General features: G+C 57.6%; 1 protein-coding gene across 2 annotated transcripts; it reads right to left on the minus strand.

Moving 5' to 3' along the window:
* Positions 1–2,970: 2,970 nt before the first annotated feature.
* Positions 2,971–4,767, minus strand: NKX2-5 (NK2 homeobox 5). Of its 2 annotated transcripts, none has more exons than XM_065644374.1 (2): positions 4,476–4,767; positions 2,971–3,578 (listed from the first exon to the last, which is right to left on the minus strand). In XM_065644374.1, exons 1-2 carry the CDS (start codon positions 4,765–4,767, stop codon positions 2,971–2,973), a joined length of 900 nt encoding a protein of 299 aa, XP_065500446.1. The 2 variants fall into 2 exon arrangements, with proteins under 2 accessions (XP_065500446.1, XP_065500445.1); XM_065644373.1 differs by having other exon boundaries at positions 2,971–3,581.
* Positions 4,768–10,553: the final 5,786 nt, after the last annotated feature.

Raw genomic sequence — 10,553 nt, forward strand, 5'->3', positions numbered from 1 at the left:
CTGCTACCAATGGGGTGTCTGTGCATGTGAAAGCAGAGAGCCCCCCTTGGCCGAAATTGGTGTGCTGGGGGTTAATTCCTACTGTATCTCTCTCTTGCACTTCCCCATAATCCAGCTAATGAAAGGTCTTTACCCTGTGCCTCATTCACTCGGCTGCTGGTGCTTCTGCCAGAGCTGGGCGGCCGCGCTGTGCTTGGCCTCAGCCAGCTGCGGTTGTGTCCTCTGCCTAAATCGCTTTCTGAACCGGCTCCAAGGCTCCAGCTGCTGTTCCAAGCCCCTGTCTTATCCTGCCATGCATCTGCTTGTGATGCAATTCCCACAGGAGCGGGGAAATGCAGGGAGGAGGGGAGCATGTGAGCAGCAGTGTGGGCAGGGGCTGTAGTACATCCATCCCTTTTGAGAATTAAGCACAGTGCAGTCCTGGAAATTGGACCCAAAGCTGGTGCCCAGAACAGCCTCTACAGAACAACAGCAGGCGAAATCCCACCAGACAGTCAGATTCCTTGATAGCTGTGGCTCTGAGATATTATGGAAGGAAAACAAACAGATTTGAAGAAATTAGGGGATCTGAGGAAGGGAAAGGATGTTCAACATATGTGGAAGTGAGAGGAGTGCTGTGTTGATGTGTCAAGGTACTTTCTCCCATGGCTTTTGTTGGAATCTCAGTGCAGTCCATCTTGGTAGACCATTTAATAAAGGACCCTATGCAGGAGCAGCTTCTGAAAGTAGTTGTTCATGTTTTAGCTAATCTTACAACCTTGGCCCTCTTAGACCGAAGTATTTTCTGGCTAACCTGGTGCCTCTCTACCACCTGTTGAAATCTGCGAGTCTTTCCAATCCAAAGCCTGGAAGGGAAGAGCATCCTAGGGTTGAAGAGGGTTCAAATAAAGAGGAGAAGTAACCTCTGCTTCTTTCTGGGCTGTACAGCTGTGGGGCTGGTCCCAGCTCCTGTGCACTTGCAGGCAGGCAGCCCTGTGTCCCTGCTTCAGGCTGGCAGGCTCTGGTCCCCTTTGTTGTAACAGACCCATGGTCCCTCTGCCTCTCAGGGGTGTCCCCGAGGCAGACTCTCCCAGGGCGGTGGCAGAAGGCCACTCTTTGCCCAGCCCCGAGTCCCAGGCCAGTGTCTGCTCTCCACACTGAATTAGGGGCTTTCTGAGCAGCACCCAGGGTTCCTCTTCCATTTGCAGAGATAGGAAGGAGGTTGGAGCTCCTTATCTGTGCAATCCTACCTCGGGGGTGGGGGGGATGCTGTGTGGTTGGTCCCCTTGGGAAGGAGGAATAGAGACTGCAGGCAGCTTCCATTCACCGGCAGCCTTTCATCCCATGTCCCAGGGCCACAGCCACCCTGTCTCCATCCCTGTTTACTGATGGGGCCGATACGGCCAGCGCAGGAGAGGTTGCAGGTTCCCCTAATCGTCTTATCACCGGGCCGGACAATCTCAGACACTCAGAGGATGTTTTGACTGCGCTGAATTACAATGTTTGTTGTTTCTCACTCCCAATAATTGACATTTGATAGCGACTACTGTAAAAGCGGCAGAGGGGAGGCAGGAGTCGGGCGGTGGGTAACCCCTCTCGCTGCCCATGGGCAATTTGGAGACATGCGGGGGATTCTTTGTTCCTCTTCTCCCATGGGGACAGGGTGCAGAGGGGCTGCGGAAACCTCCCGCGGCCGCGCTGGGGGCAGTTCTCCTCCGCCAGAGCCCGATCCCCTCGGTTTATGAGTTGGGGTGTTTGTACCCCCCCTGCATTGCTCGTTTGTGCAGGGAATAAAGCAGCCGCTTGCTCCCCGCGCCGGGAGAGTAGGACAGACGCGGTCATCGCCGGAGGGGAATGGGGTCGGTCCCGGCCCCAGGACGAGGAGGACGGGACACGGCCAGTGCACAGCGGTCCTGCCCGGGCTGTGGGCTCAAAAAGCGGCTTTTAAATTATTTTTGAAAGACGTTAAAACACAAGTAACTTTGGCACGCGTCAAAATGGGAATTTCTGAAGTTACAAAAAGCGGGAAGGGGCGAGGGGGGACCGGCAGGGAAAGCCTCCCGGAGCGGAGGAGGCGGCACATGAGGCCGGGGAGAGCCCCCCGGGGCTGCTGGGGGGGCCGGGCCGCACAAGGAAGGTCAGGGACGCGCAAGGTTAAGCCACTCTCTTTAATGACAACTCGCTGATCTCCATCAGCTTGTACAGCAAAGGGAAACACGTACGAACGGGCGGCGGGGACGAGGGGCGGACAGTGCATTTCAATCCTAACTCACGTTTTAGTGCATAACCCTATGGGGATCTGGCAGGTCGGAGTGTCTGTAATCCTCGGCCGGGTTGGGGTGGGGGAGTTTGTCCTCGTCCGTGCGCTGGCGAGAGCCGCCGCCGGCCCCGCTCCCGGTCCGGCCTCGGGCACCTGCGGGCGCAACCGAGACGGGCGTTAGCAGCTCTGCAAGGGGAGACCTGGGGGCTGGCGAGATGCTGAACTGGCCGGACAGCGGGGACCGTACGGGAAGTGCAAAAATTAAACGTGGATCTCAATAATTAGTATATAGTAAAAATTAAAGGAGAAAAAAAAAAGTTCTAGGGCTTGGCTCGCTGTTGTTTGGAACAAGTCAAGCAAATTGACTGTCTGCTTTGTAGGAAGTGAGGAGGGAATTACCGGGGCGAAGACCCCGGTGGAAGGGGGAGCGAGAGGGGTCGGGGTCAGGTGCACCGGTCGGGGGGTGCGGGCAGCACCGAGCCCCCCTGCCCGCCTGGCCCCGCACGGAGCGCGGCCACCGCACGAAACGCTGAAAACCTCCCCGCTGGAAATGGCCGCCGTAGTAATGAACTCCACCGGGGTGCTACATTGAACTGTCCGCATTCCCCCCGCAGCCTGGCAATGTCCCGAGACCGACTCGCAGGCGCGGCCGAAGCCCCTCCATCCCCGGCGGCGCGGTCCCGTCGGCGGCCGTGGCCCACGGAGCGGGGCAGGCTGGGTGCGGGGGGGCTCTACCAGGCTCGGATCCCGTGCAACGTGGAGATCCCCGCGTTCCCCTGCGGGATGGGCGTCTGCACTGAATTCAAGTCCCCGACGCTGAAGTTCATGAAGTTGTTGCCGGCCGCCGAGGGCTGCATGGTCTGCATGGACGGGTAGTTGCAGTTGTAGTTGGCGTTGCAGGCGGGGCTGTTGTAGTTAGTGTACGCGGGGTAGGCGTTGTAGCTATAGGGGTTAATGCTGACATTGTACGGCGAACTGTATGGAGAAGACTCCCCCAGGCAGGGCTTTCCATCGCGAACCAGCACCGGCACCGCTATCCGCCGGGGGGGAGGGATGCCCACCATTTCGAGGGTCTGATCCTGTCTCTGCCTTTTGCATTTATACCTTCGATTCTGGAACCAAATTTTCACCTGGGTAGAGGTGAGCTTTAGGACGTTCGCTAGATGGTCTCTCTCGGGAGCCGAGAGGTATTTCTGCTGCTTGAACCTTCTCTCAAGTTCGTAGACTTGGGCTTGAGAAAAGAGGACACGAGGTTTCCTCCTCTTCCTCTGTCTGGGGCGCTCGGGATCTTCCAGATCTCTTTTCTCTTGTTCCAGGCTCTTGTGCAGGGAACACAGTTCTGCTGCAAAATAAATGGGCAAAGGAAAAAGGGGAAGGAAAGGAAAAAAGTGCAAAAAAATAAAGCAATGTTTAATGAACCGCGTGCCCTGTGAGTGAGCGGCGCTTCCCCGGCGCTTCCCCGGCGCTTCCCCGGCGCTTCCCCGGCGCTTCCCCGGCGCTTCCCCGGCGCTTCCCCGGCGCTTCCCCGGCGCTTCCCCGGCGCTTCCCCGGCGCTTCCCCGGCGCTTCCCCGGCGCTTCCCCGGCGCTTCCCCGGCGCTTCCCCGGCCTCGCTGCACCCTGGTCCTGCAGGCTGCCTGCTCCTGCCTGGGACAGGCCCTGATCCACTCTTCGAGAACCTCTTTAGCAATTCTCCGTCGGTCTTTTTGTTTCCTTGTTTTATTTGAAAACAAGAATGCTCCGTGCACTGATTTGAGTCGCGACAGCATGTGCCACTGCCCGGATTTATCGCATGTTGCCTTTTTACTGAATCCTACCCTGACCTCATGGGCATACGTTCCAACCGAGCGACTTAAAAATCAAACGTGTCTCCTAATTTCTCTCTGGACAAGCTCGAGGCCTCGTGTATCATCCTGTAGCTTTGCCCGTCCCGTTGGGCAGCCAGCGCGGCTGCAGCCCCGGCCCCGCTCGGGGGATGCGCGGGGGTCTCCCGGGCCGTGGTCAGTGGGACTCTGCCCGCGGTGGGTCTTTCCCTCTCATGCACCGCGGAGCCACGATGGGCTAAAGATGCTTTTATACCCAGCGAGCCCCGAGGCCGGGTGCGGTGCTTCCCGCGCGGTCCCCGCTGCCCCTACGCACCCCAAGCCGCCCCGGCCTGGGGGTCACCTTCCCCCTGCCCTCCCTTTTTTCTCAGCTCGGAGGCTACCGGCGAACCCCGCCGTTACTCGCTGGCTTTACCTTTCTTGTCCGCCTTGGCGTCTTTGGCCGAGTCCATTTCCACGTAGCTTTTAACGTAGTAGGAACCGGGGAAGGCGGCGGGTTTGGCCGAATGCGGCTCGGGCAGCTCCTCCCGCAGGTCGGGCAGGGCCGGGGGGTCGGCGTTGAACGTCTCCTGCTTGAAGGTGGCCAGCATGCAGGAGGGGGAGGCCAGGGAGGAGAGCTCCATGGAGGCCAGGCCGCTCTGATGCTGTTCCAGGTTCAAAATATCCTTGACCGAGAAGGGTGTCGTTGTCACAGGACTAGGAAACATTGCGGAGGGAAGCAGGGCAGCGGCCGGAGCCCAGGGTCATGGAAAAGGAGGTGAGGAGCAGCCAAGCTGGAGCAGTGGTGGAGCGTGGGCTCACGGAGGGGGCACATAGCATTCCCGAGAGTAGCCTTGACTTGTGCACTGGAGGCAGGTAGGACTAGACCATAAGGGAAGGGAAGGAGGGACTAGGCAGTTTTTGGGTAACTTTAGCTTTCTATTGGCCAACATTGCAGTGATGGTATGAGAGATGCAAAGTTCCATGTCACCTAATATAGTAATACATCTCAAAAACATCCCCACTCATTTAAAGGGGCGGCACTGCATTTATCCAGCTTTTCACCGCCGAGTTTGTTGATCCATTAAAAAAAAAAGATCCAGAATGGCCTAATGTGTACAAAGCCACTATCTGATGCCATCTATCATACAGTCAGATTAAATAAACAGGCCGGGAGGAAACCATCAACCAAATATGTGCTGATTTTATTTTTTTTCTTTTTCTTTTTCTTTTTCTTTTTTTTTAACGAGGGAAAGGAGCTTTCGTTTTTACAATTCTGCAATATCCGATCGCAGGAACTAGAAAACGTGAGTTCACTGTCGTGTGAAGCGCATTCAAAGGAAAATCCGCGCTTAAGGTTTATACAGATATTCTGGAGTAGCATAACGCCCGCAAAATCCAGCTGATAGGAGAGAGAGCCTAAACAGCCCTGCCTGGTTTTGGAGGGGGGAATGCCGGTTGGGTTATTTCCCCCAACTGTTTGTAAAGCTTACAAGCAAACAAGTAGCATCGTCTGCGGGAAGTGTGGGTTAAAGCCGTTAGAAAATATGCATGGTCCTGGGGACATGAGAGGAGCAAGTCGAAGCAACCGGCCTCTGGGCTGCGGCCGGGAGAGGGGACCAGCCCCGCTACTGACGGGGTCCCCACAGGCCCCGGTGTTTCCGGGTAGAAGTGGGAGCTCGTTAATTTAACGCGCTTGGGGTCGATGAAATAAACCTTAGCGGCAAGGTCGCAGGCTGAGGAGGGGCGTTACAGAGCTTTCTGGCTTCAGGGAGGGAGGAAAAAAATAGTAATAAAAAATAGCCTCTAGCTACTTCTTCGGTGCAGACACGGGATGGGCTCGTCCTCTCTGAGCCCCGGCACGGCCGAGGGAGGCGGGAGATAAAGCAGGGGCCGGGGGCCGAGCGGAGAAGCCCCGTGGGGATGCGGTGAGTTGGGGGATCCCTGGCCGGGGAGGTCGCAGGGTTAGTTTTGCAAATCCTTCCTCCTCCTGCAGACGGAGGAAATCCTCCAAGGCCGGTAAAAACGCGGGCACCTGCCCGCAGCTGCACTCTGGGCTGTTCCTTCCTGAACGTACGTGCTGCTGTCCCCTCTCACACTCCCACCCCCGAGATTTTGTGTATCTACACCCTCGGGCCCCATTCGGGGAATTTAGCTAAGGATACTTGGGGGACGGTGCTGTGACTTTCGTTGCGGCCTCCGGGGACCGCTGGCCGGTGCAGCAGCCGTCCCGGCGCTCGCAGCCGTCTGCGGGTGTCCTGGAAACGGTTTGTTCGCGAACCAGATCCGGGTCTTGCCGTGAAAATTGGAGCGATTAGTCTGGACGGGGAGGCCCGAAATATTCCTGTTTAATGGGGGGAGGATGGCAGCTATCCCCTTCTTGGCGGCCGTGCTTACTGCGGACTTCCCCGGGAAAGCGGTGTCCGAGGCTGCTCGGAGCGGATTTTCCTCGGTGGCAGGAAAAGGGATGAGATGCACGGGGAAGGTGGAGGCAGCCTCGGCAGCTTGGCTCGGGAGAGGGACCTTGCGCCGGGACTTTGCCGGGCCCCCTTGCCCTCTGCACCGCCCCGTGGTCTTTCTAACCTTGTCGCCTCCTTTTTATTACAAGCTAATCGGGATAGGTTAGATAAATACAAACATAACGAAGTGATCCCCATCTCCCCCAAAATCCAGACCCGCTCCCGCAGATTCTTCTGCCTTGGTGGCATCTACCTTCCTCGGGACAGGAGAAATGGGGTCCAGTGCTCACTGCCTCCGTCCCGGGCCCAAAACGGCCTTCCCAGCTCAAGCCCGGAGCTCACAAGGCAGTGCCTACCCCAAAGAGTAGCCCCTTTGCTCCGTTAACCCGGAGGAGAAAGCGGCCCCGACCCGCTGGGGGTGCAATCTCGGCCGCCCCGGGCCCGGGGCGCATCCCCGGCGGGGCAGCCCCGCCGGCGGGCTCTGCACCCACCGGGAGGGGAGCTGCCGGCAGACACGCGGCTGTGAACCGAGGATTGACGGGTTTCCTCCAGCCCCCCAATCACACGGCGGCTCCCGATCGATGTGGGCCCGGCTGCAGAGGGTGGAAGTGATTAATTGAACGATAAGCCGGAGCTATCATTTGGAATGTCATTAATGCGTCGGGGAGACATTCATTGGAGACAGACAGCGTTATCTCCGCTTTATCTTCAACAATGCATCACTTTTAATACTGCAGTTTAGAAACAAATGGGGGCTTTAGCCTTAGCCCTTCTCTTCGTGTTTATATTTTTGGAAGAATCACAACTAGTGGGAGTCCCGGGCTCGGCCCCCTGATAAATGAACATTAGCACTTTTTAGAACTACTGTATCAACAAAAAGAGCTGCAGGGCCGCAATAATTGGTGAAAAAGCAAACACTCCGCAAAGAGAGGCCAGGTCTGCTCTGTGTCCGGCTGATTGATGAATAAGTTACTGACATACAGCAGCTCACGGACTTTCCGGGTCGGGGCTCAGGACCCGTTTCTCCCCCCGCCTCTTTCCCCATTCCCCGGTGCTCTCTAGCAGCCCGCCGTAGCCAGGTTCGACTGCAAACGGCATCTCGACCGAGCAGAGAGGACAAAGGCGACCGGTTCACTCAGCTCCGGCCCCTGGGTGCAGCCCTCAGGCGCCGCCGCTCCGGTCCCGTCCTGCCCAGCCCGGGGTGACCCGTCCGGGCTGAGCCCCCGCGACAGGGCTGGAGGGTCGCCAGTGCAAATCCTCACTCCAAGCAGGAAAGGGGGCTTGGCCCTGGGCGGTGAGAGGGGAGGCATCACCGGCACCCCGAGCTCTCCTGCCCTTCGTGGGCTTGCTTTTGATTGTAGGCCAGTGCGTGCGAAATTAGAATCGGGATTTAGATAGACGCGGAAAAAAAAAAAAAAATAAAAGGAGACAGGACCGCAGAGGAGGCTCCCGAAACGCCTTCTGCAGCCCACCCATCCACCCGGGAACCAGGGGGTCGTGAGGGAGGCGGGGTGAGCAAAGCCGCTGCTGTTTTCCCGGCTGCAGGGGAATGCGGCGGGTGCCCGTTCGCTCCCGCTGCCCGTTCAGGACCGAGTCTGGCCCTGAAAAGCCCCTCGCAGGCGAGGGTTGTCTTCCACATTCGATCGTTCCTTCTCTCTGGGATTGCTAAATGCAATTCGTACCTTTGTTTGTTTGTTTTTAAATTTTCTTGCTGAAAACAAACAAAAAAAAACCCCAACCCCACAATTAGCTCCGGAGAGCACATCCTCTCTTCCCCTGAGCTTTCGACACCTCGGACTGTTTAGAGAGAGAGAGATGGGGCCTTTTTTAAAAGTTTTCCTCTTAATCCCAGTCGGTTAAGATGTCCAGGGCCCCTCCCGCTCTAATTCCCGGCTATCTCCCGAGGACTCTGTTTATACCTCACCAGTAAACGCCGGGGTTTGAAACCTTGTCACTAATTGAGTGCTAACACTTCAGGTGCTATAGATTTGTTAAGAGCCAGTAGTCCAGAAATAGCCTATTAGGGTTTCCTTGCGGGAACTTGTGCCAATCTCCCGGTTCCCATCGTGGGCGGCGGGAGTCGCTGGGACCCTGGGATCTCTGCGGGTTCCCCAGTGCTCCCCAAGTTCTTCTGGCCAGTTGTTTCTTTCAAAAGATGGGAAAGGGATGCTACAAACCGGCGATCCCTGGTTTAATAAATCCGCCTGCAGCGATCGCTGCCCTGGTGTGCGTGTCCGCCGTGGCGGGGTCTCGGAAGGGCCTGGGGGCTGCGGGGAGGCCGCCGGATTTCTGCGAAGTAAAATGGCTTTGGAGCTGTCCAGGCGCTCCGTTCTGCTGCGGCTAAACCGGTCTTATTTTCTTAATATTTTTGCGTGTTTCCTTTCCCCTTCTCCGCCCCCACCCCCTCCCTGGGCCTTTCAAGCTCTAACCAAGCCCGCCTTTCCCCCTCCTCTCCCGCTCTGCTTCCAGCGCTGGGGCTGCTGGCGGGGGGAGCAGCCCCGCTCCTCGGCTATGGCCTCCGCGTCCTCGGACATTGCGCAAGAAAACGAGAGTTTTGACCTTGACGTGAAGGGGGCCCTTGGTGAGGGGCTTCCCTTCTGCCCGGTGGTCGGGACTGCTGAGCCCTGAGCTTGGGGGGCTCCTCCGGGACAGCCCCGCTCCCCGGCGGCGGGGGCAGGTGCGAGGCGGCCGCTTTGCTGCCATCCCCGCCGCCTCTGCCCGGGCTCCGGGGGCTCTTGCCCGCCGCTGTCGGATCCCTGCTCGTCCCTACCGTGAGCTTAAGGAGAGCACCGGGCCCTTTCCCTCCGTGCAAACCGGCTGGAGAGCGCTGATGCAGCCGGGCCGTCTGATGCCAGGGCACAGCGCACGAATGCAGCAGTCAGAAAGCACCGAAGTGTCTTCTCTTTGTTGCAGGACAATTTATGCAGAGCCCGGAATAAAACTGTCCCGTGTTGTTTGGGTTTTGGTGCCTCCACCCCCCGTTTTTCAGGCAGGCCGCGGGAGGAGCGCCCAGGACATGTCTCGGTCGCCGCTTTCCGTCTGCGTCGGTGACTCGGGCGGGGTGACTTGGGCAGGGGAGCTTGGACAGAAAATGCCACCGTGGATATTCCCCTCTTGCCCTGGGCTCTGTGCCTGGAATCTGACAATTAAGCCGGCTCTTGCACCTCGGGCGCTGGAGGTCGTTTTTCACTGCTCCCCCCCGCCCAGCTTTTGCTTCAGCTGGTCAGATAAATCCAAAGTTTTACATTTACTTCGCCTATAACTCTTTCTGCCTACAATTGTGCTGGGTTCCCTGGTGAAGAGAGAGCGATCTGGGATTTCGTCCTCCTTGCCACTGACCCTCTCCCAGCACCTGGGCGTTACTGCAGCGATCGCGCTATTAACGCTGTTCCAGGACCCGCCGTTTTCCTGCGCTCGACTAAAAGCTTTTTAACGCGTCCAGTTAATTACAAATGCGCTTGCTCGTTAAGTTGCCAAAGAGAAATCACGTAGGGCAGAAGCAACGCGGTTAATTTAGGGACGGCAAAATTAAACGACCGAAGAGACTTTCACGTTTAGTAAATGCAACAACGGCTTGACACACGCGTCCAGTAGCCAGGACACAGCGGTGTCCAGCGACGGTCAAGAAAACTGTTTTAAAAACGAAATACCTCCCAGGCACTATGAGACATGGGCTGTTTCGAAGGACAAAGCTCTAAATGCGGCGGGACTGCCCTGCCCTCTCTCTTGGAGCTTTGGCCCGATCGACCTCCCATGGGTGGAAAGGTTCCCACCGGCTCCAGTGGGAATGGGAACAGCGCTGGGCTGGGAAGCCTGAAACCGCCGCAAGGATTTCAGGGTGTTTGCAGCTTGTCTGTCCTCACGATGTTTTCCAGAGGAGATAAAGGTCTGTCTTCTCGGATACTTCCTGCTGGCCGTGCAAATCCGATCCGTCTTGCGATGTCACCATGTGCGCTTTGCGCTCCTCGGGACCCCGGGGAGGGGAGGCGGGCAGGGCAGTGACAGAGCCGGGGCAGCGACAGGGCCGGGACAGTGGGGTTCTGCTCCGACCCCCC

This window comes from Caloenas nicobarica, chromosome 13 (genome assembly GCF_036013445.1).
Source record: "Caloenas nicobarica isolate bCalNic1 chromosome 13, bCalNic1.hap1, whole genome shotgun sequence".
Taxonomy (NCBI): domain Eukaryota; kingdom Metazoa; phylum Chordata; class Aves; order Columbiformes; family Columbidae; genus Caloenas; species Caloenas nicobarica.